Below are 26,814 nucleotides of genomic sequence, written 5' to 3'. Positions count from 1 at the left end.
AAAAAATACAAAAAGCACATGTTTTTTTCTTTGCATTATCTTTTACCAGATCTATTGTGTTATATTCCTTTCACATTTCCACAAACTTCAAAGTGTTTCCTTCAAAATCGTATCAAGAATATGCATATCCTTGCTTCCGGTCCTGAGCTACAGGCAGTTAGATTTGGGTATGTCATTTTTGGCAAATATTGAAAAAAAGGGGCGGATCCTTAAAAGCATCCTTCAAAAAAAGATCTTTAAAAATGTGGAGTTAATGCCTAAAATCAACCACTTCAAAATGGTATGTTTGGAACAACTTTGAAGTTTGTTGGTTGAGGAACAGATGAACGTCTAATTCTGCCGTGAGATCGTGAGAGCTTGTTGGGTGGTAGTTACGTTAAGGAGCGTGCACAGACACTTCCATATACAGTATAGCGTTCACGCCCCATAGGTGTGGAAGTTTACAGTCATTGCCAGCACCATGAAGTAAATAGCCAAACTTACCTTTCTGCCTCCTCGTTATTGTCTTGTGCTTTCACCATGACACAAACATAATAGTTTAATTCCTCATCTTTTCATCATATTCCTATCTAAATGTTTATCATTGAGTTAGTGACAAAGCTAAACACTAAGTCAGAATGAATCCATCGGGTGCTATTTCAGACTATTCTATTCTAGTGTAGACGTGCCAAACCTCTACCACAACATAAATTCAGATTTTTTTTTTTACAATCCTTCTCTCCTTTTGGATGTTGATACATTTCAATGACAAAACCAATACTTCAGTTAAACTTTCTGACTGGCAGTCAGCCATTTACAAAGCATCCATTTCATACACCCTTTCACCAAAAAAACTATTTTTGTCAGCGACTCCTGTTGTATTTCAATAGAAATCTGTTCTCAGTGAAACCAAGGACATGTACAGCTCCATATAACCAGGTTTCGGCTTAGGAAAAATAAGGATATCTGTCAATCTACTGGATGTGGACAGAACATGTTTTTAGGTATCCAGATGGCCAGTCAAGGGGATCTCCCAGCTGAGCCCTCAGGAATGACAATGACATGCTGAGAGACTGACAGCCAATGTTACCAGCACCAGATCCAGGATGCCACAAGAACATGGACAAGGTCCTGTTCCGGCTGAAATTAAAGACACTGACAATAATTACGCAAAAGTTGCACTAACTACAGACCTACACTTTCTTTCAAGTTATGTTTTCTGATATTTATAAATCACAAATACTCACAAAAGATAGTCAATATGAACACATATTGTGAATGCATGGGTGAGAACAGGACACTGTCATGACATGTATATAAGGACATTTGCATCAGTCAGATCACAGCAGGTAGGTGACCGCCATGCCATCTTCGGGTTATTATGACCCTTTAGTATGACAACCTTTCACAAACGCATTTCCACCCCTGTGACTGGATCAGGCCAGATCTCAGGTGAGCATCACAGTGCTAGGCTATACACTGTCAGGTGAGGCTCCACCTTGCCACTTGCTGAACACCAGCTGTCCCCCAGAGGATGGAGTGTTTGTTGAGGGGTGATACCAGGGTTATATCTGGGACCATGGGGCTTTTTCTCCTGTCAGGTAATGAAAAGATAAGCGCCAAACCAAGGCCTCTGCTGTGGGCAATACAATCCCTTTGTGAATTCACCCAGCACTTCTGCTGCATGATAGATAGGCAGCTCACCCAGGAGAGAAAAAATATATAGAAATAAAAATGTCTACCCACCCTCACTGAACATGTTGGTCTCAATAGAGACCGCTGGTGTAGTTGACTATATACCCCTGAAAGGAGTATTGGCTACTGTGTTCACACCCCCAAGCATCTCCAACTACTGCATGAGAGTGGCTGCTGTGTACATGACCCAAACCTCTCCAACTACTGCAGAAGACTTGGACAGCTGAAGATCTCTCCCCCTCCACCCACCCCCTCTGTTCTACCCTTCATGTGGCCAGCTGAACAGCCATCATACACAATGTCCAGTTGGCTTCTGCATAATTAGTAAGACCCGTTTCAATCAAGAGGAATTCACTTTTACAGAGACAAAATTGAAATGTCTGAATTTTAATAGCTTGTTATATCTATCATTAGTGGAGCATTTAAATGCTGGCCAAAGCTGGATTAAGAGGAATACTGGACAAAACACTTCTACACTGTCATGCTTGTTAAGCTAGATGTTAACAAGAAATTCATGTTAATCATTTATTCATAACCATAACATGCAATCACGATCTGCATTCACTCAGACAGCAAAGACCAAATAAAAAACATGTAACGATTTCCAACAGTCAGGCCTGCATGAATGCTACCCATAGGATGATATAGCAGTGTTCAATCTAAGAGAGCATCCCAGAGAGAGAGACATTACTGTGAAGGTACGTATTGTGCTCTCACACCGGCACTACTCTGTTATTTTCCTGTCTTTATCATGTTTCATTTCCTTCTCTGCTTAACACCTAACAGGCTAGGAGATGTGTCTCGTTACAAATGATAGTTTGGACAGGCAGAATTGCTACTTACAAGGCCTTTCAGGATGTTCTATTATACCTGTTAGAGAGCCAAATGTCAAGTAAGCACATCGGCATTGTTCCTTTTTCCTTCCTGATGGGGCTAGAAGGGAGACTAGACTACACAAGAGCCCTACTCATGAGACTCTTAAGCTTAGATAAAAGTGCTACAACATTTTCACACACCCAATACTCCAGAAAAAAAAAAAAAACATAATCAATCCAAAAGTGTTGAACTAATAGTTGAACAAATGGGCTCATTGCTTTTTTCAGCATGCTTTACTGTTGCATATCAATTGGATCAATGTCTTTCATGACAATAAGACGACACATATTAGCACTTGTGACCTAACTCTTCAGAGACGGAATAAGAAGAGGGACAAACCGTGTAATGAGGTAATGTAACACAAGCTGTTAAAAGTCTACAGGGCTATTTGAGTACAATTCTGAACAGAGCTGTGAAACATGCCCCATGAACATGTTTCTGCTGTTACACAAGAAAGCAAACAAATGAAGACATCGTGCAGCAGCTTTTCCCACAGTAACCAAGTGGCAGCGTTAGTGACCCCAATTTCTTTGCATAATGATTCGAAAGCTCCTTCTCTGTGGGAGGTTTTACTGCAATAAATGGTTGCTTGTCCTGAATAACGTATCTTCCTCCTACATTCCACTACCTACAACAGAGCAGTCATAGGAACACTTTCACTCTCTTCCTTTCAAGGAATCGGAAGAAGATCACCACCAGGGTTGTCAACACTTTTGGAAGGTTGTGTGGATTTGTGGAATCACCTTTCTCTGCAACCCCTGTCTCAGTCCTAGTGGATCTGAATGGGCCCTGGTCATCAGACCATAGCACAGGTGACAACCTGATGACACCTCTGATATGTCATGGCAACACCTGGTTAAAACCGTAGGTCACACTTTATTTGGATAGTCTGGATGGTCCATGTGTAGATGCTCTACAGATGGTCATACTATCAACAAACTATCTGATGATAAGCACCTGCTTGCTAAGGTTACGGTTAGGGTTAGGGTTAGGTTTTGAATAAGGGTTAGGCTAAGACTTAAGATTAGGTTTAGGGTTAGGGAAAGACTTAAGATTAGGTCTAGGGTTAGTGTAAGGGTTAGTAGATAGTTAGTTGAAATGTTACTGTAGATAGTCTGTAGAGCATCTACAGATGGACTATCCAAATAAAAGGTTAACAAACCGTATTGCTAAAGAATATAATGTTACTTACCGACTTAGTCTTAAACGTCCCGGGTGGGACACACGGCTGGAACGATCTTATACCATCAGAGTCCATCTTTGGTCACAGCTTGCATAAGAGAGGAGAGGATGCCTTTGAAGTATACAGTTAGATTGGAAAACTCTTATCCCTCCTTTGGTGTGTGGGGGGGGGGGGGGGCTTATCATTGACAAACCACTTCGCTGGTCTTAACACACTTTTAACAGAAGGTTTACAAAAAATATCAAAGAACATTCTCGACCGCATTTTCAGCTTTCTTCATGTGAAAGTGTGTGCAGCATGTAGTCTAGTCTGTCCTTCAACTGTATTCTGTCATTACAATCAACATAGTACATGTAGAATATGAATTATAACACTCAACTAATTGCATTTTGGGAAGTGGTGCAAATTGTTCCCAGTCATCCGGACTGTTGCTATGGTACAATAGTGAAGTGTATGCTACACGGGTGCAGGATGAGCACAACTTGAATGAGTACACTTCTAATTGTAGTCCAATTCACCACCACCTGTAGGTGCTCAGTGCCACATAAGGTCAAACACATCTATTTTTGGAATTCTATTAAATTCGACTTTTAAGGCAGAGAAAATGTGGTATCTCACATTTGCTGGAATAGAGTCATACTGTGTGAACTAAATAGAGTATTATGCTCTCCTGCTGAAAATGCAAAAAAAGGCATCTCCATACAGATGGCATATCACATTGCAGAAGGTTGAAGCATTCTCCCACAAAATAAACAAAGCAATAATACTATGTGTACTCATTGACATACAAAAGAAAATGTTTTACAACGACGGAATGTTTTCCCTGTTTTCCTCTAAGGTCAGTCCTATTTTATTCTAAACATATGAGAGTGGTCTTACACAAAGAGGAAATAGCCACCTGCAGCCCCTATCTAAATCGACCCCTTTAACCTGCACCCTCCACTCGTTGCTACAGTAATGTGCCTTGACGATTTAGATCAAATGCAAAGGAGGTGCACTAGTTGTTTGTGTAATGCAAATAGAGCTCCATTCTGTGGTGGGAGAAAAGACCATGCACTTTGCTTTTGTAAATCCTATATGTAAATTAGATGCACAGTCGAGCATACATATGAGTACTTAAGAGTTATCCGATCTCTCTGTAGGCTCCAATGGAGTCCATTTTGAAGTAGAAAAAAAAATCCCTGTGAAAATAAATTGCTCTGTCTGAGGATGGAACTGGCTGACACTGGGCACAGCAGGGCCCACAGGTTAATCAGGAGAGCAGGGAGAGAGGGCGAGAGAGGGCGAGGGAGAGAGAGGGAGAGAGAGAGAGAGAGAGAGAGAGAGAGGAGAGGAGGAGAGGAGAGAGAGAGAGAGAGAGAGAGAGAGAGAGAGAGAGAGAGAGAGAGAGAGAGAGAGAGAGGAGAGAGAGAGAGAGAGAGAGAGAGAGAGAGAGAGAGAGGAGAGAGAGAGGAGAGAGAGAGAGAGAGAGAGAGAGAGAGAGAGAGAGAGAGAGAGAGAGAGAGAGAGAGAGGAGAGGAGAGAGAGAGAGAGCGAGAGAGGAGAGGAGAGAGAGAGAGAGGAGAGAGAGAGAGAGATGAGAGAGAGAGAGAGAGAGAGAGAGAGAGAGAGAGAGAGAGAGAGAGAGAGAGAGAGAGAGAGAGAGAGAGAGAGAGAGATCTCAGAGTGGCTACAAGGACAGAGGCATTTTCCTGCTGCTGCTTTCCCATTCAACCGAAATCCTCTCAAATGTCAAAGCCATGCTTATCTTCAAGGGGGATTTCGCAGAAATTAAGACTATTGGTTGGTCCATAACCATTACATAAAATAAGATAATAATTGGTTTCCAACACAGTGACACTTAATGTGTAAAAACAGTTTATAAGAATGTCTGTGAGTCTGTTACATACCTGTACTTACTAGCCTAGACAACTGAGACTTATTATAGTGGCTTCCTATTCAGAGCTTAATCTTGGGCTTCCATGTCAGTGCTGTGACTGGTTTAATGCTACCTCACGCCATCTGCAGACATCAATGAAAAGACATTACTTGTATTTTACTGCCCTCCAGAGTCTGTACTTGGAAACTACAAGTTCATCTAAACTGGGGTAAAATCTCAACACAGTTCATTAACTTGAACTCTTTATAGAGCTAGACGGGAGAGTCTATAGACCAGGGCCCATATCCACAAAGCCTCTCAGAGTATGAATGCAGATCGCCTTTTAGATCATAACGAATAAGACTATATGGACAGATGGGGACCTAATCCTAGATCAGCACTCTTACTCTGAGACGCTTTGTGGATACAGGCCCAGGGCAGTGTTTCCCAAACCATGGATCTTAACGCATTAGCAAGATGCACTTGCAGCATATTCCTTTTAGGTCATATTCAGACTGGATTGTATCTACAGAAAAAACATAGTTTCATTCATTTTAGTGGGTCAAGAAATGTAAAAAGGTTTTAGGTGGGCCACAGAACAAAAAGCAACCACTAATGGCCCAATACAGCATATTATCCTGTAATATCAATCAATCAATCAATGAAATGTATTTAAAAAATACTTTTTTACAATACCAGAAAGTGGCAGCAATGGCCAGTTCTCTCCCACAGTGACAGGTGGGTTGACTCCAAACACCTCTAAAATGTGTTTTGTGCAAGTTTGTCTCTATTCTAAATAGAAAAAATAATGATAATGTGTAATGGCAACACATTGTCTAAGGTTATGATATTGGGAGACACGACTATTGGCACGAGTGCATCGTCCATGCATCACCGCTATTCAATATTTTCATCATTGGGTGAGTTGGTACGTGCCACTGGGAATGTTTTTTTAGGACTATACATAGAATTGCATGAAAGGCATTTATAAAATGCCATTTTTTCCCCGGGCCCTACAAAAGAATTTGCCTCATATGCCTAAATCCTACAAATACTGTACCTCTAATCTACTCTATTCTACTACGCAAATGCGATGATAGTTCATGTAAAAGAACAAATGCCAGAGTCTGGTAGATTAATCATGTCATTCATTTAGAAGTGTTTGTCTTTTTGTTCAGGGAAGCAAACGCTGGTCGCTGACTTGAAAGGCAAACATCCTACCCATCGCAGCAACAGGGTTAAAACCTCTACAGGATCGGTGTCCCCCCTGCGCGACGGTTGAGCTAACGTAGGCTAATGTGATTAGCATGAGGTTGTAAGCAACAACAAAAAATCGCACAACATAGACATATCTGATATGGGCAGTTAATCTAACTACACTGTCCAATTTACAGTAGCTATTACAGTGAAAGAATACCATGCTATTGTTTGAGGAGAGTGCACAATTATGAACTTCAAAATGTATTAATAAACCAATTAGGAACATTTGGGCAGTCTTGATACAACATTTTGAACAGATATACAATGGTTCATTGGATCAGTCTAAAACTTTGCACATACACTGCTGCCAGCTGCTGGCCAAAATCTAAATTGTGCCTGGGCTGGAATAATACATTATAGCCTTTCTCTTGCATTTCAAAGCTGATGGTTACAACAAAATAAAATAAAACATTTTTTTTTTCTTTGTGTTTTCTTTTACCAGATCTAATGTGTATTATTCGCCTACATTAATTTCACATTTCCACAAACTTCAAAGTGTGTCTTTTCAAATGGTATCAAGAATATGCATATCCTTGCTTCAGGTCCTGAGCTACAGGCAGTTAGATGTCATTTTAGATGAAAATGGAAAAAAAGACTCCAATCCTTAAGTTAACCTACTTGGTGGGAATTATAACATGGCTCATATAGCGAGGATTGCTACAATATTGTTTAATGTGTTTACTGTTCGCCAGTGATGTTAAATGAGCCACAGTGTTGCCTTTAAAGTGTAGGCCATAGAGGGGTTCATTGTCATTTTGAAAATATAGCCTACCTGTTTTAGGTTTGTGCCCGGTAAGGGCAGGTCATTGTAGGATGCCCGTTCTGCTCATTGTAGAAGAGCTATTGCATGTAGAGGTAACATGTAGCCTAGTTACGCCTCTGCCAGTTATAGCCTACTCCGATGCATGAGTTCATGGGTGTTTTGACCTGTGTTTGAAGGGCTTTAGCCCTAATTGTCCTAGGCTAGTATTGTTATTGGCCATGTTCATTTTCTTAAGTAAAACTGAACTTCTATGTGTTGGTGCAGCATGAACTACTGACAGTTGAAGGGGCAGGAGAGTGAGCCATGGCACTCATGTGGAGGAGATTCACCTGACCGAGACTGTTATTCATGGGCAGCTAGTACATCCCTTGTATGCAAACTGTGAGATTTACAGACATGTAGCCACATTATTACGCATAATCTATTGCTTAAGTATCCTAGTTTGATATGAAAAGAGATTGCTTAAGTATCCTAGTTTGATATGAACAGAGACGGTAGAGAAAGCGAGACACCCCTCTCCCTAACCTTTTCTGATCGGGGCGGGGCCATTCTGGTCTACCTACTGCCCCAGGGGGTGTCCCAGTGCAAGACATCTCACTGGCAATTTTTTTCAGGTCGGGCTGGCGTGTGGAGTGAGTGGGGCGAGTGGGAGGGGACAATAACTAGACCAGAAACAGCTGTTCCCTCTATCCCATGAGTGTGACAGATATTATGGAGGAATCAGCTCACACGGGAAATACATGCTCACATGGGAAAAGCTCGTGTAAGAGAGGAAACGCCCACCTACACAGACAGGAACCTTGACCATTTTTTTGAATGGTAAACGGTTCGAGTAAACTCTCTTATTTATCCACCATCTTTGATATTAAAATAACTTGATTTTGTTTGCAAATCGTTATACTCGATTGGTCAACATCAAACAGGAAGCCTAATTCACAGTGCGCTTTCCTCCTCAAATGCGATTAATAGATGTTGAATGAATGGGATGCGCATGGTTTGTAAATTGCCTTTTTAAACGTAAAAGCAACAGTAGTACTGTATAATGAATCAGCAGCCTATATGATTTGATTATCCTCTGAGTTTCTCTGACCAGTAAATCTTCTCATTTGTTAGTAATGTATGAAATTAGTTGGTTTATAGGTTATTATTCAATCATGATCAACCTACAGTATGAGCTTCTTAGGCTATTTGATCATCTTTTCCTATGCATCGATTGTGATCTTGCTATGTAAGCTAAAATAAGTAGACATGTTCCTATGTTGGATATCTGTGATTAGATAGTGTCAGATTTTTTGTGATATAAAGGCTATAAGGTAAACAATGCATAATCACCTGAGAAAATATACACACCGAAACAAAACCAATACATTTACTGCATTGTTACATTATTAAACCACCAAATAACTTGCGAGACCCATTGAATCATCAAAATTACCAATTCAGAAGGAAGAACATCTTGACGATATTACAAATGAGGTTAATAATAAGACCATAGTTTTAATAAGGCTGTGGCCTTCTGGTCATTCCGATGATTTGGACACATGCAGCTGTTCCCTCTCTCCCATGAGTGTGACAGATATTATGGAGAAATCAGCTTCAATATTGATGGCTGTTTTTTAACAGCTGACTGAGACCTATACAATAAGTCAAATGTGGTCATCATCCATCACAGAGACACAAAAAGTGATTTCTTAAATCTACCACCATTGCAGCAGTGCCCACGTTTCCAAAAATGGGCGTGGAGGAATCTAGAGTCCCCGTCCCACACTTATAAAAAGCCAGGTCTTGGAAATATTTTCAATTTGACTTTGAATTATAGGCAAGATGCAGATATTGAAGTGCCTTATGGGTCAGTTGTATTCAGCCAAGAGGAGGGGGAAGCTTTCGTATTGCCAATTAAAACTAAATTGGTCTGCTGGATTGTGAGCAACTGGAACCCTGACCATGCCAGGGCGAGGTATGAATTGGTCAAACACATCGATAAACACACCTATGGAAAAACCTTTAGAGAACACATCAATGATCAATACTTCCGGAATACAATTTCCAGTTGTAAATTCTATCTGTCATTTGAGAACTCAATTCACAAATTACATCACTGAAAAGCTGTACAACCCACTAGCTGCTGGATCTGAGCCAATTGCACTTAAGCCAATGAGAACTCTGTGCCTAGAGATGCCTTTATACATGTGGATAATTTCCTCTCCCCCAAAGAGCTAGCTAACCAACTCACACTGTAACATTCAGACGAAGAAATGTATCTGCAGTATTTTGACTGGCGCAGACATTTCAATGTAAAGAGGTCCCATTTCTGGGCGAACACACACGTCGTGCCTACGATTACATTAAAAGGAACAAGGAATATAACGTTTGTAATAACCTTGACACTTGGTTTTAGGGTTGATAGCTCATTTTCTTCTGTAATGTTGTGGTTCAACCAATGTTATGGTAGCTCATGAAACATAGCCTGATCTGTTGTCTGATAACCAGGACACCTAATTTTGGAGTATAATGTATATAAGGAGACTGCCAACATGTTTTGCTGCAGAATTTCCCTCCTTGTAATTTCTGTAGGCTACAGCATTGCATATTAGGATGAAATCATATTTTTCAATAAGCCAATTTGTTTGTAGGCTGATTTCCAGTGAGTAATTTACAACAATTGATACTCAAACCATTTGTAGCTAGCTTGCATTTCCTGCTCTCAAGCAGTTTTTATGAAATTAGGCTATTATAATAATAACAGGCTAATAAAATGTGTGAATCAGTGAAATTGTACAAACGTGATTTGTGTGTGACTGTATGATAAGGTGTGTTTGTTCGATGTTTTCCCAAAGATGTGACGTGCAGGTGCCAGCTGATGATTAATTTAATTATGTGACGTCACACGCGAGGAAGGAGGAGGGGTTACGGAAAAAATGGGTGGGGGAATTCTGGTGCTTTTTGGACTCTAGGGTTTTCCGTATTACGTTACTGTTATGTTGACGTGTGAATTTGTGAATCACTACTAGCTAACGTTATTGTACTTTGCACAACATGGTTTAGCTAGTAGCAAGAAATATAGCCATAGAGTTGAAGATTAATGCCCATGCAAACCTGTAGTTGAATCGTTTAAGAAACCAACAAATACGATGGCAGCCGCCTGGGAAGAAATCAGACGTCTGGCAGCGGATTTCCAGAGAGCACAGTTTGCTGACACAGTGCAGAGGTAGCGAAAGCCAGCTGGCTATTCCAAAATAGCTAACGATACTCGAGTCGTTAGCTAGCTTCTATGAACTTTATAGTCAGATGTAACTACTAAGTTAGCTATCTAGATAACTGACTTGTTGATTGTTTATGTCTGGGCAGTCATAGAACTAACGTTACAGTCCGAGTTGCCTAACTGGAGCGAACGTGTGGTGGGCTGAACCAGCAGGACAGCTATCGTTAGCCAGCTAACTATCTGTGCCTACGTACATTTTTTTTGGTGTAACAAATACAACATACTTAAAAATAAACTGTGCCTACGGGCTTCCTGCAGAAGTTTTTAGCGGGACTAATATTGTATTACCTAGCTGTTAACTAGGGTCTGTTAGGTAATGTTAACAGAACCCCTGGCCTTCTATAGGAAACAGCTGCTAAATCTAGCCATTTCAGATACAATTTGATTTGTAACGTTACATAGTAAACGTTATGTCACATGCACCGAATACAGCTGGTGTAGACTTTACCGTGAAATGCTTGCATACAAGTCCTTCCCGACGATAAAGTTACAAATGAAATAGTAACACGATAGAAGAATGGAGCTATACAGGGCGTACTAGTACGAGATCAATTTGCAGAGTTACTAGGTATGATGTAGACACTAATGTACTTGTCCTCTTGCTCAGTTGTGCCTCAGGGCCTCCCACTCCTCTTTCTATTTTGGTTAGAGCCAGGTTGCGCTGTTCTGTGAAGGGAGTAGTACACAGCGTTGTACGAGATCTTCAGTTTCTTGGCAATTTTTCGCATGGAATAGCCTTCATTTCTCAGAAAAATAATAGACTGGCAAGTTTCAGAAGAAAGTTTAATGCTGATGCTCCAGATACTCAACTAGTCTAAAGGCCAGTTTTGTTGCATCTTTAATCAAGACAACAGTTTTCAGCTGTGCTAACATAATTGCAAAAGGGTTTTCTAATGATCAGTTAGCCTTTAAAATGATAAACTTGGATTAGCTAACACAACGTGCCATTGGAACACAGGAGAGATGGTTGCTGATAATGGGCCTATGTAGATATTCCATAAAAAATCTGCTGTTTCCAGCTACGATAGTCATTTACAACAGTAACAATGTCTGCACTGTATTTCTGATCAATTTGATGTTATTTAAATGGACAAAATCTCCCAAAAACAAAGACATTTCTAAGTGACCCCAAACTTTTGAATGGAAGTGTACATAAGTATTCAGACCTTTTGCTATGAGACTCGAAATTGAGCTCAGGTTTATCCTGTTTTCATTGATCATCCTTGAGATCCACCTGTGGTAAATTCAATTGATTGGACATGATTTGGAAAGGCACACACCAGTCTATATAAGGTCCAACAGTTGACAGTGCATGTCAGAGCAAAAACCAAGCCATGAGGTCGAAGGAATTGTCCGTAGAGCTCTGAGACAGGATTGTGTCTCAAGGCACAGATCTGGGGAATGGCTAAGAACACAGTGGCCTCCATGATTCTTAATTGGAAGAAGTTTGGAACCACCAAGACTTTTTGTAGAGCTGGCCACCCGGCCGAACTGAGCAATCAGGGGAGAAGGGCCTTGGTCAGGGAGGTGAACAAGAACCCGATGGTCACTCTGACAGAGCTCCAGAGTTCCTCTGTGGAGATGGGAGAACCTCCCAGAAATGGAAAGGGGGATACCTAGTCAGTTGTACAACTGAATGCCTTCAACTGAAATAGAAGGACAACCATCTCTGCAGCGCTCTACCAATCAGGCTTTTATGGTAGAGTGGCCAGATGGAAGCCACTCCTAAGTAAAATGCATATAATAGCCCGCTTGGAGTTTGCCAAAAGGCACCTAAAGACTCAGATCATGAGAAACAATATTATCTGGTCTGATGAAACCACATTGAAGTCTTTGGGATAAATGCCAAGCATCACGTCTGGAGGAAACCAGGCACCATCCCTACGGTGAAGCATGGTGTTGGCAGCATCATGCTGTGGGGATGTTTTTTAGCTGCAGGGCCTGGGAGACTAGTCTTGATCAAGGGAAAAATGAACGGATCAAAGGACAGAGATCCTTGATGAAAACCTACTCCAGAGCGTCCGGAACTCAGACTGGGGCGAAGGTTCACCTTCCAACAGGACAATGACCCTAAGTACACAGCCAAGACAGAGCAGTAGTGGCTTCGGGACAAGTCCCAATCTACTTGAGTGTCCCTGCCAGAGCCCGGACCCGATCGAACATCTCTGGAGACCCGGCAATAGCTGTGCAGCGACTCTCCCCATCCAACCTGACAGAGCTTGAGAAGATTTGCAGAAAAGAATGTGAGAAACTCCCCAAATACAGGTGTGCCAAGCTTGGAGCATCATACCCAAGAAGACTCAAGGTTGTAATTGCTGCCAAAGGTGCTTCAGCAAAGTACTGAGCAAAGGATCTGAATACTTATGTAAATGTATTTTCATTTTATTTTTATTGCAAAAATGTCTAAACCTTTTTTAGCTTTGTAATTATGGGGTATTGTGTGTAGATTGGGGGGGGGGGCGACTATGTAATCCATTTTAGAATAAAGCTGTAACATAAAAAAATGTGGGAGAAGTCAAGGGGTCTGAATACTTTCCAAATGCACTGTATAGTGAGTGTGTGTATGGTCAGTGCAAGATGAGGTCATTTGAGCAGATAGTTCGGGTACCATTAATTGACTTTTTTTAGCAGTCTAATGCATTGGGGGTAGAAGCTGTCTCGAAGCCTGTTTGTCCCAGAGCTGACGCTCCGGTGCCGTTTGCCAGATGGTAGCAGAGGGAATAGTCTATGGCTTGGGTGGCTGAAGTTTTTGGCAATTTTTGGGGCCTTTCTCTGACACTAACTGATCTTGAGGTCTTGGATGGCAGGGTGCTTGGTCCCAATGATGTACTGGGATGTCCGCAGCACTATCTCTAGCGCTTTGGTCGAGGGCGGTGCATTTGCCATACCAAGTGGTGATGCAGCCAGTCAAGATGCTCTCTCGATGGTGCAGCAGTAGAACTTTTTGAGATCTGAGGGCCCATGCCAAATCTTTGCAGCTTCCTGAGGGGGAAGAGGCGCTGCCATGCCCTCTTCACGATTGTGTGGGTGTGTGTGGACCATGTGTCCTTAGTGATGTGGATGCCAAGGAACTTGAAGCTATCGAGCTGCTCCATTACAGCCCTCTCGATCCAATCCACTATAGTGAGTACAGGAGGGGACTAAGCACACACCCCTAGGTGTTGTTGCCTACTCTCACCACCTGGGGCCAGCCCATCAGGAAGTCCAGGATCCAGTTGCAGAGGGAGGGGTTCAGTCCCAGGCTCTCTAGCTTGGTGATGAGCTTGGAGGGGACTATGGTGTTGAATGCTGAGCTGTAGTCTATGAACTGCATTGTCACATAATTATTTCTCCTCTTGTCCAGGTGGGAGGGGGCAGTGTGAAGTGCAATTGAGATTGCATCATCTGTGGACCTGTTAGGGCGGTATGCAAATTGGTGTGGGTCTAGGGTGTCATGGATGATGGTGTTGATGGGTGTCATGACCAGCCTTTCAAAGTACTTCATAATTAAAGATGTGAGTCCTACAGGGCAGGGTAGTCATTTAGGCAGGTTACCTTGGTGCTCTTGGGAACAGAGACAATGGTGATCACCTTGAAACATGTTGGGATTACAGACTGGGACAAGGAGAGATTGAAAATATATTTTACACTTGCCAGCTGGTCTGCACATGCAAGTATTCCACTTTGTGATTGTTAACCTGTTTAAACGGTTGCTCACATCGGCCACGGAGAGCGAGATCACAGTCATCCGGAAACACAAGCATAAAAGGCATTTAGCTTTTTTGGGAGTTCTGCATCACTGGGCAACTCATGACTGGGTTTCCCTGTGTAATCCGTTATCGTCTGTAACCCCTGCCAAATAAAACAAGTGTCGGAACCAGTGTAATAGGATTCTACCTTCCTCCTATATTGTCCTTTTCCATGTTTGGTGTCTCGTCGGAGTTCGTAGTGGGCTTTCTTGTATGGATCCATGTCTGTTACCCGTTCCTTGTAAGAGGTAGCTCTAGCCCAGTAGGGATACTGCTTGTAATCCATGGTTTGTGGTTGGATACATTCTTAAGGTCACTGTGGGGAAAACATCCTCTATGAACTTATTGTTGAAGACCGTGACTGTAAACTCATCAATGCTATTGGATGAATCCCAGAACATCCCACGGGAAAGAAAGGCCTTTTTACTAAATGCATAGAATTTCATATAGAACTAAATTCTAGGATCTTTGTGTCTAAATACCCCTTCTACTGTAAATCCATCCCAGGTTGTCGGAGAGGAACTGCATTGAAATCGTTGCCAAGCTGGTTGAAGAGAAGAAGTTGGATGTGGTACACACACTTGATGGCAAAGAGTACATAACCCCATCCCAAATCAGTAGAGAGATACGGGATGAGCTCTACGTCCATGGAGGTCAGTTGGCTAGGCAATCTTCTTCTGATTCCAATACCTTTGTCGTCAAGGAAAAAAGTGTTGCACTCATTCATCTCAGATCATGGTTGCGTAGATGTTCAAGGTTTAACATACAACTACTTTTATTGACATGGACAAAAGGTTATGTAAAAGACCATCCTCTGTAGTTTAGTTAGTTGGTAGAGCTTGGTGCTTGCAATGCCGGGGTAGTAGTTTCTTTTCCCAGGACAACCCTTATGTAAAATATACGCACGCATGACTAAGTCGCTTTGGATAAAAGCGTCTGCTAAATTGCCTACATAGCTCCCGAGTGGCGCAGCGGTCTAAGGCACTGCATCTCAGTGCTAGAGGCTTCTCTACAGACACCCTGGTTCGATTCCAGGCTGTATCACAACCGGCCGTGATTGGGAGCCCCATAGGGCGGAGCACAATTGGCCCAGCATCGTCTGGGTTTGGCCGGTGTAGGCCGTCATTGTAAATAATAATTTGTTCTTAACTGACTTGCCTAGTTTAAATTTTAAATATATATATATATATACACACACACACAGTTGAAGTCGGAAGTTTACATACACCTTAGCCAAATACATTTAAACTCAGTTTTTCACAATTCCTGACATTTAATCCTAGTAAAAATTCATTGGTATGATCACCACTCTATTTTAAGAATGTGAAATGTTAGAATATTAGTAGAGAGAATGATTTATTTCAGATTTTATTTCTTTCATCACATTCCCAGTGGGTCAGAAGTTTAGATGCACTCAATTAGTATTTGGTAGCATTGCCTTTAATTTTTTTTAACTTGGGTCAAACATTTTGGGTAGCCTTCCACAAGCTTCCCGCAATAAGTTGGGTGAATTTTGGCCCATTTCTCCTGACAGAGCTGGTGTAACTGAGTCAGGTTTGTAGGCCTCCTTGCTCACACATGTTTTTTCAGTTCTGCCCACAAATTATCTTTAGGATTTAGGTCAGGGCTTTGTGATGGCCACTCCAATACCTTGACTTTGTTGTCCTTAAGCCATTTTGCCACAACTTTGGAAGTATGCTTGTGGTCATTGTCGATTTGGAAGACCCATTTGCGACCAAGATTTGACTTCCTGACTGATGTCTTGATGTCCTTTCTATATATCCACATAATTTACCTTCCTCGTGATGCCATCTATTTTGTGAAGTGCACCAGACCCTCCTGCAGCAAAGTACCTCCACAACATGATGCTGCCAGTGCTTCACAATTGGGATGGTGTTCTTCGGCTTGCAAGTAATGACCATCGTTATGTTTGGAGGAAAAAGGGGAGCCCTTTTTCCTCCAAACATAACGATGGTCATTATGGCCGAACAGTTATATTTTTGTTTCATCAGACCAGAGGACATTTCTCCAAAAAGTACGATCTTTGTCCCCATGTGCAGTTGCAAACCGTAGTCTACCTTTTTTTATGGTGGCTTTGAAGCAGTGGCTTCTTCCTTGCTGAGCGCCCTTTCAGGTTATGTCGATATAGGACTCATTTTACTGTGGATATAGATACCTTTGTACCTGTTTCCTCCAGCATCTTGACAAGGTCCTTTGCTGCTGTCTGTAAACAATTGTTGGAAAAATTACTTGTCATGCACAAAGTTGATGTCCTAACCGACTTGCCAAAACTATAGTTTGTTGTCAAGAAATTTGTGGAGTGGTTGAAAAACGAGATTTAATGACTCCAACCTAAGTGTATGTAAACTTCCGACTTCAACTATACATATATAATACTATTATGGTGACGTAGATTTTTTTTTAAATTTAAAAATCTTGTTTCTGCTTTCCAAAGGTCGGGTCAACATTGTGGACCTACAGAAGGTGTGTGTCATTCTGCAGTACTACTAATTCCTCTTCCTAGTTTGTAGCACTGTAGTTAAATGTTTCTGACAATAATGCTTTTTTATTATTGTTTACAGGTTATCAACGTTGATTGGGTTCATGTTGAGGCCAGAGCAAATGACATTGCAAGATCTGATAAAAGCGTTCAACTGGTGCTGGGGCAGCTTATCGATGAGTGAGTAGGACTTTTCACACACAGTGCTGTCAGCTACTGGGCTATTAGATTTGTTCTGAATTCCCCCTGTCTTCTAGAAACTACCTGAATCGAGTTTCTGAGGAGGTGAATGATAAACTACAAGAGGCCGGCTTTGTGAACATCCCAGAACTATGTAAAAACTATGACCTTCCAGGGGACTTCCTGACTGAGGTGAGGCAAGGGGGAAAAAAGTCTAAACGTGGTCCTTGGGATGTCCCAACTCTGACGTCACCCCATTTAAGTTGAAATTCAAAATGCCTAAGGTAAGGGTTAGTGTTTAGGGTAGGGACGTCCCAAGGATACCGGATAGCACTAACCGTGAGTCTAGAGCCACCTCTGTCTCCTTGTCAATACCATCACCTCTTCTATATTTGAGGTGATCCTTACAGAAAATATCTGTTTTTTATCAGGTTTATACTTTGATATCAATAGTCTTTTGAAAGTTAAGTATCTGTGTGCTTTGTCGGTAGCTTGAGTTTCAGCTTGAGGTGCATGTATGGACCTGTACACACAGTTATCTGAAATGTTAACCACTTTGTCTGATTGTGTGCTATGCTGTGTCTCGTAGGAACTGTCGAAGCGCCTTGGGAAAGTCATCCAAGGCCAGATGGATGAGTACAACAGGGGAGTCTTATTTACCCCTGCATTTGTCTCTCGCCATGGAGCTCGCATCCGTGGGCTTTTCAGTGCAGTGACTCGGTATGTTCCATACCAATCCCTACCTGTCTTGCTTTTTTAACCAACACAATCTTAGTTTTTTTCCCCGCCCTGCTCCTAATACTTAATTCCTTTGAGTTCCTTTTGTAGGCCAACACCAGTTGGTAATGTGATTGGCGTCTATGGTTTTCAGGAACATCTTCTCTACTGTAAGTAGCTGTTCCTTCTGTTGTTTTAAAATTCAGACCAAGCTGAATTTTCAGTACTGTACTGTGTTTTGGGGGTATAATGATTTTATCTGTGTGTTCTGTACAAACAATGTTTTGAGTATGCCTAATCAATCAAATACTTGTATGTCATGCTATTGTTGTATGCCATGCTATTGTTCAGCTAACTTTTGGTCCCCAGCTGTTTTGGAGGAGCTGGTGAATACTGGCCGTCTGAAAGGCACTGTGGTGGGGGGCCGGCAGGACAAAGCTGTCTACATCCCTGACATCTACTCCAAAACACAGAATGCCTGGGTGGACTCCTTCCTCAAGCAGAATGGCTATTTAGGTACTCCCACTTTTGATTATTTAGGGGATATACTAAGCTTATTGGTTGCAATATTTCTTTTTCATAATTTCCATACTGGAAATCTGCCTAAAACATGATTTGTACCCTCAAATGTGTCCTCTGTTCTCTCAACACAGAGTTTGATTCTTTGATCAGACTTGGCATCCCTGACCCAGTGAGCTACATCAAGAAACGTTTCAAGTCCAGCAAGCTGCTGTTTCTCAGGGCAGCCTGTGTAGGCCAGGCCCTGGTAGACCAGGTGGAGGCTTCTGTGGAGGAGGCTGTCAACTCTGCCACATGGGCCGATGTGCAGGTCCATACCAACCTGCTTTATCAATCATTCTCTGCCAAATCACAAAAATTATTTATAGCATAATTTGTTGATTTTGCTCAGTAACTAACCTGTCACGTTTAAAATATACAGTGCCTTCGGAAAGTATTCAGACCCCTTGACTTTTTCCACATTGTTACGTTACAGCCTTATTCTAAAATGTATTAAATAGTTTTTTCCCTCATCAATCTACACACACTGCCCCGTAATGACAAAGCAAAAACATTTTAGCCAATTTATATAAAAAAAATACAACTGAAATATGCCAAAGGAATTGTCGGTAGAGCTCCGAGACAGGATTGTGTCGAGACAACGATCTGGGGAAGGGTACCAAAACATTTCTGCAGTGTTGAAGGTCCCAAAGAACACAGTGGCCTCCGTGATTCTTAAATGGAAGAAGTTTGGAACCACCAAGACTTCCTAGACCTGACTGCCCGGCCAAACTGAACAATCGGGGGAGAAGGGCCTTGGTCAAGCAGGTGACCAAGAACCCGATGGTCACTCTGAAAGAGCTCTAGAGTTCCTCTGTGGAGATGGGAGAACATTCCAGAAGGACAACCATCTCTGCAGCACTCCACCAATCAGGCCTTTATGGTAAGGTGGCCAGACGGAAGCCACAATTCAGTAAAAGGTACATAACAGCCTGCTTGGAGTTTGCCAAAAAGCACCTTAAGGACTCTCAGACCATGAGAAACAAAATTCTCTGGTCTGATGAACCCCAGATTGAACTCTTTGGCCTGAATGCCAAGCGTCACGTCTGGAGGAAACCAGGCACCATCCCTACGGTGAAGCATGGTGGTGACAGCATCAGGCTGTGGGGACGTTCTTCAGGGGCAGAGACTGGGAGACTACCGGTAGTCAGGATTGAGGGAAAAATGAAAGGAGCAAAGTACAGAGAGATCCTTGATGAAAACCTGCTCCAGAGCAACTGGGGCGAAGGTTCACCTTCCAACAGGATGACCGTAAGCACACAGCCAAGATAACGCAGGAGTGGCTTCGGGACAAGTCTCCGAATGTCCTTGAGTTGCCCAGCCAGAGTCCGGACTTGAACCTCATCGAACATCTCTGGAGAGACCTGAAAATAGCTGTGCTGCGACACTACCCATCCAAACTAACCAAGCTTGAGAGGATCTGCAGAGAATGGGAGAAACTTCCAAAATACAGGTGTGCCAAGCTTGTAGCGTCATACCCAAGAAGACTCGAGGCTATAATCGCTGCCAAAGGTGCTTCAACAAAGTACTGAGTAAAGGGTCTGAATACTTATGTAAATGTCATATTTATGTTTTCTGTTTTTTTATTATTCTAAAACCTTGTTTTTGCTTTGTCGTTATGGGGTAATACATTTTAGAATAAGGCTGTAACATAACAAATTGTGGGAAAGGTCAAGGGGTCTGAATACTTTCTGAATGCACTGTATATAAAATCATCTCATTTTCTTGAGTCACTTAGTGTCACATGTGCTCCCCCTGCTTTTGACATGTAGCCCATTCTGCCCAGCTGTCTGTCCATGGAGGATGTTGGCATCATAATCAACGAGGCCATGAGAACGACCAATGTGCAGTCGACTGCCAGGGTCCTGGGAGACACCGTGGTGGTCAGCGAGAAGTTCATCAGCAACTGTCTTTGTCTCTTTGAGGAAACCATGCAGCATAAAGCTCAGAAGGTATATCACACCTGTCATGAAGTTACCTGATGGGCAGATTGTCATTGTCTTTTGAGATGGAGATACACTTATTGTACAAAACATTAAGAACACCTGCTTTCTCCATGAGACTGACCAGGTGAATCCATGTAAAAGCTATTATACCTTATATATGTCACCTGTTAAATCCACTTCAATCAGTGTAGATGAAGGGGAGGAGATAGGATAAAGAAGGATTTTTAAGCCTTGAGACATGGCTTGTGTGTGTGTGCCATTCAGAGGGTGAATGGGCAAGACAAAATATTCAATTGCCTTTGAACGTGGTATTATAGTATGTGCCAGGCGCACCGGTTTGTTTCAAGACCTGCAACACTGCTGGGTTTCTCACGCTTAACAGTTACCTGTGTGTATCAAGAATGGTACACCACCCAAAGGACATCCAGCCAACTTGACCCAAAGCATTAGGGTCAACATGGGCCAGCATCCCTGTGGAATGCTTTCGACACCTTATGGAGTCCATGCCTTGACGAATTGAGGCTGTTCTGATGGTAAAGGGGGTGGAGGTGCAAGTTTTTGAATAATAAAAGTTATACATTTGCTCTGAGTAGTGAGTGATCCTAGGGTGGCAACACATACATTCTAAGTGAGTCTTTCTCCATTCTGACTGTTTTATACTGTTCTATTCAACTTCAACCAAAACTAATTTCAGTACTTTTATAATTTCTGCATTTCCTGTCCTCAGTTGCAGTGGTGGAAAAGGTACCCAATTGCCATACTTGAGTAAAAGTAAAGATATGTTAATAGAAAATTACTCAAGTTCAAGTCACCCAGTAAAATACTACATGAGTAAAAGTCTAAAAGTATTTGTTTTTAAATATACTTAAGTATCAAAAGTACATGTAATTGATCAAATGTACTTAAGTATCAAAAGTAAAAGTATAAATAATTTCAAATTCCTTATATGAAACAAACCAAATGTCACCCTTTTCTTGTTATTTTTTACATTTATGGATAGCCAGGGGCACACTCCAACACTCAGACATCATTTACAAACAAAGCATTTGTGTTTAGTGAGTCCTCCAGATCAGAGGTAGTAGATGACCAGGGATGTTCTCTGGACAATTGTGTGAATTGGACCATTTTCCTGTCTTGCTAAGCATTCAAAATGTACTTTTAGGTGTCAGGGAAAATGTATGGAGTAAAAAGTACAGTATTTTCTTTAGGAATATAGTGAAGTAAAAGTTGTCAAAAATAGTCAAGTAAAGCACAGAAACCCCCACAAATTACTTAAGTAGGACTTTAAAGTATTTTTACTTACCACTGCTCAATTGAGAGAATTTCCACATGTAGGGCTGCACGATATGGGCAAATAATCTAGGATTTATTTTAAACCTAATGTTGCAATTGCGTTTTGACTTGTGAATTAGAGAAACTGTTGGAATCATGGAAATAGAATGACTATTCTAATTCTATAGTTAGAATATAATAGTAGGCACTTTGAATAGAGTGTTTGAGATGACAATGAATTAAAATGCCAGGGAGAAGTTATTGTGACAGGGTAGGAACTAAAGTGTTGATAACTGTTTCCTAGGCGACTCTATAAGCTTCGGCTACATTGCATGTTTTTTCTTAGCAACTTCATGTAGGTAACATATTCTTGCTTTGCGAATTCCTCTTTGATTTAGAAGATACTGTTGCACAAACAACATGCTGATTTAGGTCTACACAATCACTGGTATTATCAGGCTGTATTAGCCAGCTACGTTTGCTCTTACTCAGTACATTTATTAGCTAGCATTAGCGGCTAACAATTAGCGTCTCACAAGATTTAGGGCAACTTGCTAAGAAAAGACAAACTAGCTGCTGGCTGATTTAAGAAACACAAACTAATAGTGTCATTATAGAACGCTAGTGGATTTATATTAAGAAGCAAAGTGAAAACCGCATTGTTGTCATCAACATTGTTGCATGTGCTGCATTGACCAAGCAGACTGAACGCAAGTGTCTCGTGGTTGAGGAACATCAAATGCGCTCCTTGAGTGACGGGGCGTGGCTAGGTCTGTGGAAAGTGGCACGGAGAGAGATGACTCAAGTAGCAAAGTAAACTATACAAATTGATATTACACATGGCATCACATTTAACAAACCAAACATTCAAATACCGGTATAGAAGGTAAAGTAAAAACCCAAACCGGTCCCTGCATCAATACCGGTATACGGTATATCATAAAATACAGTATACCACCAGGCCTACCCCACGGCATGAAAAACAGAACTAGACAATAATTTGTGCCAGGTGTGATATCCCTCATAAATAGCTCGAGCTAATGTTCCTATCGACCCAGTAAGGCCAGCAGGCGAGTCTCTTTTTATTGGTATGTAACTGTTGTGAAAGTTGTTTCGTCAATTTGGTTTGTATTTAAACACGACTTTAAACGTGTACATGACACTGTAACAAAATGTCCCCATGGCGACAGTAAAGTCAGTAAATTAAAGTGTCTCCTTTCCACTTCATCAATTCCATGCTTTTCTCTTTCAGGAAGCCAAGAACAACCCTGTTTTCCTGATAACTGAAGACGATCTCAAGCAAGGCGCTATGATGACAGAAAATACAGCCCCCTCCAAAAAGGAGAAGAGGGAGACGGAGAGGAGGAAAAAGACTACAGGTAGTACAAGCCAGGCCTCATTCTAATCCCTCTAGAAAATGATCAACTAGACATGATAAACTCTTCTAAGCCCAGGTATTTTCTGCTGGGTAGTTGGTGAGATTTGACTCCTGGTCAATTCCCCGTTATTCATTAATTAACCTAACGTAGCAGGTGTAAAAAGACGCCTGAGTGGAGACCCCACATCCGTTTTTCAGGAAAAATGGAAGTTAGGTTAAAAATACTGCAACCCTGAACCTGACACATCTGCTTTCTGCAGACCCTGCAGAGAGTGTTAATTAACTGTTTGACTCTGATATTGTTTTGCTTCCTAGAGGGCAGTGGCAGTAAAGGAGGTGGTGGAGGATGCAATGCCAGAGAGGTCAGGATACGCAAAACCAAGAAGAAGGGCAGGAGGGACGATGACAGTGACGAGGAGACAGCAGTCACCCCACAAAGTATGACTACAGTCATTATGTTGCCTGGGTTCCACAATGAATTCACTATGTAGCACTGGTCCCGTTTGGATCACAGGCTGAAGTTATTGTGGGTGTGCACAATAAAACCCTATGTCAATTAATGTACAGTATTACATTGTTTGTTCAGTGAGGTAGTCCTCTGTAATGAGATCTTAACAGTTGTGTTGGAGGAGATTGCTCCCCTGGGTGATTAAGCCTGTTAGTGTAAGACCAAGGTAACTCTAGTACCCCCATTAAGGACAATTATATATTTTGCAGATCGTAACAAGCAGACTGAAGTCCCCTTCATGGCCCTGGAGGAGATCACTGCTGTCCTAGAAGAGAGAGTGTGTGACTGCCCCGAAGAAATCCTCTCTGAGTTGGCGGAGCATTTAGTAAGGTAGGGATTCCTGTCACACTCAACGATCAGTCACAATCACTTTCAAGCACAATGTTTTAACCCTTTTACTCAACACACAAAATAAATACTGTGCATCAATGCGCCAGTTGTAACATGCAAGAGTCTTGCTCTGTCTGCAGGCCTTTGACTAAGACCTACCAGGAGGTGGTTCGGACTGTGTTCATGTCTTCCACTAGCGCCACGACCGGGGTGACAAAGAAGAGAAGCGTGAAAGACTTCCAGGAGGAGCTCTCCAACCTGTACAACAACATCAGGCTCTTTGAGAAAGGGACCAAGCTCTTCTCTGGTAAACCGCTTTATTTAACTCCTACAGAAGTACAGGTAATCCTCATTGAATGAAAAACCTAGTAATGCAGCATAAACATCAACTGATCCATCATTATTTGAGTCCACAGATGAGACCCAGGTCCACATTGCCAAGTACGTCCTGAAGACAGTGTGTACGGACGTCACCAACATCCTGGTGAATTTCATGGCAGCTGAACTCATGATGTCAGCAGAGAATCCCAACTCTATCACCAATGAGGTTAGCTCTCCTCTCAGCTTGTCATTCCAAGCCTGTTCAATCCTGTTGGTCGAGAACTTTAGTGAGGCTTCATCCATGTACTGCACATTCCCAAATGTCACAATGCATGTCAATATATCTCCCTTTAGGTCAGAGTGAAGATATTAGGAATGTTTCCAGTGGAAACCAAAGGGCCTCTTATGAAAGTGCACAACAGTCTGAATGGAAAGGTAAGTTATGTTCATTCAGTTGATGGAGGTTTACTACTTATCATTGCAGATGTTATAAAACAAAGAAAGGTACTTTGAGATTGCTCTCTCATATATGTATCATGTGCATGGAAAGCTTTTCTGACACTATTGATATTTTATTTTTATTTTCAGACAATTGAAGATTTTTTAAACAATATAGAAATGGCAGTTGAGGTGTGTGGATTCATGCTGAAGAAGGGAGACAAGAAAAGAGAAAGGTAAAGGGGGAAAATGTAATTCCAAGCATATACCTTGTCTATAATCCTGGACCTGGGTCATTGTCTGAGGTGCTACACATTGTTGGCTGACTGGGCAGTGTGTGTTGTTCTGGTTCCTATAGACAGGCCCTGTTCCTGCACCGCCAGGCTCTGATAGAGCAGCTGAAGGAGACTGAGGACCCAGCCCTGATTCTCCACCTGACCAGTGTACTGCTCTTCCAGGCCAGCACCCACTGCATGCTGCACGCCCCCGGACGCTGTGTCCCCCAGATCATAGGGACTCTGGTGGGCCGCGTCTCTGAGGTACTGCTCCTTTTCTCCTTGGTTCTCATTGATTATACATTATACTAAATTGCTAGTGTTATTATACCAGTAATAGTTATAATGGTGTATATTTGCAGCCTTTTATGTTATTGGGATGTTTTTGATTAGCTCTATGGGGGACCTATGGTGATCTGTTTCTGCAACACTTACAATTGTGTACCATTTTTAAGATGATGTCATACTGAAGCTTTTGGACGGGTGTGGTTGTTCCAGGAGCAGCACAGACTACTGACAGGCTACCAGGGTCTGGTGGTTAAGAGGTTGGTGATCCAGAGCCAGGGGAAAAAGCAGGGGGAGGGAGAGAACCCAGGGGAGGGGGACGAGGCAGAGGCCATCCGGAAGGAACTGGTCTCCCTAACCAGCGAGGTAAAGGATCTGGTCCTCTCTCAGAAGAAGACGTCTGGGACTGAAGAGTGAATGGGCTTGTGCTACATCGACTGCGTTGCAGTTGGAAACTGCCAGCTGACTGATCTGATCTACAAATCACCTAACTACTCATTATTATTTGTAGATCAGCCTGTTAGTACCGATTACCCACAATCCATTGCGGATGTATTGCTCGCCAAAGCGGCCAATGAATGTCTCGAGATCTAGAAAAAATCATAAATTAATAATGAAATTCTGTAGATCAGCTGCCCCAAACACAATTGTCTTACAAAGTGATTTCTCAACAGTCATACCCATTTAGACTAAGAAATATCTGATACCCACCTAGTGTAGTAGTGTTGTGAATGGTCCTGTTAATTCAAATGATTTGCAGAAAATTCCTTTGTGGGGTGTCATTTGAATTAACATTCCAATTAAGTCCTCAGTGAGGTAATGTAATAAATAATTCATGGTTTAATTAAAAAACACTTGGCCTCTCTTGGAATGTAACTTAGTTTGTGTCTTTTGGGTTTATATTCAACATGATAATTCAGAGGTGGTAACTATTTTATTCATGTCACTTCAAATTTCACAGAAGCTAGATGTGTATCCATAGTAGTCCTAAATCACTGCCTCATCCAGGCTACTGTATCTTCTTCATTCTACTGAAATGAAAGATACACAGACCACTGGCGCCCTCCATTGATAACACACACTGGGAACAACTGCACATTAAACTTGTATTAGGGACAGATTGAAATTTACTGGGGAGGGGGCTAGTCCAACTAAAGGTGTCATAAAATAAATTGAGGACCCTCCCCTCATACAATGAAAAACAATAACTGTAGCGACCCTGTGTTTATAAACTTGGATATCAACTTTCCCACTTGTGTGGCACATGCCACGTAAGGCTACGGGCCAGAAAGTTGAGGGTTCACCGCCACCACAGACGAGCTCCTTCTCCCTGCCTGTTTCATTTACACTGCGATCAGAGTTAGCTGCAGACAATGATCAGCTAGGGGGAAATCAGATGTTCTACATTTTGATGGCATATTTATAATAATATAAAATATATGTAACAAATGTCAATGCACCATACAAACAATAAACAAAGCATACTGACTTTGGGCACTTTA

General features: G+C 41.9%; 1 protein-coding gene and 1 pseudogene across 2 annotated transcripts; both read left to right on the top strand.

Moving 5' to 3' along the window:
• The first annotated feature begins 9,155 nt into the window (after positions 1–9,155).
• LOC129817127 (4-galactosyl-N-acetylglucosaminide 3-alpha-L-fucosyltransferase 9-like) lies at positions 9,156–10,012 on the top strand (annotated as a pseudogene).
• A 544-nt stretch (positions 10,013–10,556) lies between these two features.
• LOC129817567 (E3 UFM1-protein ligase 1-like) lies at positions 10,557–26,177 on the top strand. 2 transcript variants are annotated; one of them, XM_055872947.1, is made up of 19 exons: positions 10,557–10,822; positions 15,112–15,257; positions 17,060–17,088; positions 17,187–17,284; positions 17,362–17,476; positions 17,874–18,004; positions 18,113–18,171; positions 18,371–18,517; positions 18,655–18,830; positions 20,332–20,511; positions 23,030–23,156; positions 23,471–23,593; positions 23,873–23,993; positions 24,134–24,300; positions 24,410–24,540; positions 24,669–24,749; positions 24,903–24,988; positions 25,111–25,291; positions 25,526–26,177. In XM_055872947.1, the coding sequence occupies exons 1-19, from the start codon at positions 10,746–10,748 to the stop codon at positions 25,727–25,729; spliced, it is 2,379 nt and encodes a 792-aa protein (XP_055728922.1). In that variant the 5' UTR covers positions 10,557–10,745; the 3' UTR covers positions 25,730–26,177. The 2 variants fall into 2 exon arrangements, with proteins under 2 accessions (XP_055728922.1, XP_055728923.1); XM_055872948.1 differs by having other exon boundaries at positions 25,483–25,570.
• Positions 26,178–26,814: the final 637 nt, after the last annotated feature.

Source organism: Salvelinus fontinalis, chromosome 20 (genome assembly GCF_029448725.1).
Source record: "Salvelinus fontinalis isolate EN_2023a chromosome 20, ASM2944872v1, whole genome shotgun sequence".
Taxonomy (NCBI): Eukaryota; Metazoa; Chordata; class Actinopteri; order Salmoniformes; family Salmonidae; genus Salvelinus; species Salvelinus fontinalis.
Note: the sequence above shows the minus strand (reverse complement) of the source record. Positions and strands in the feature narration are given on the sequence as shown.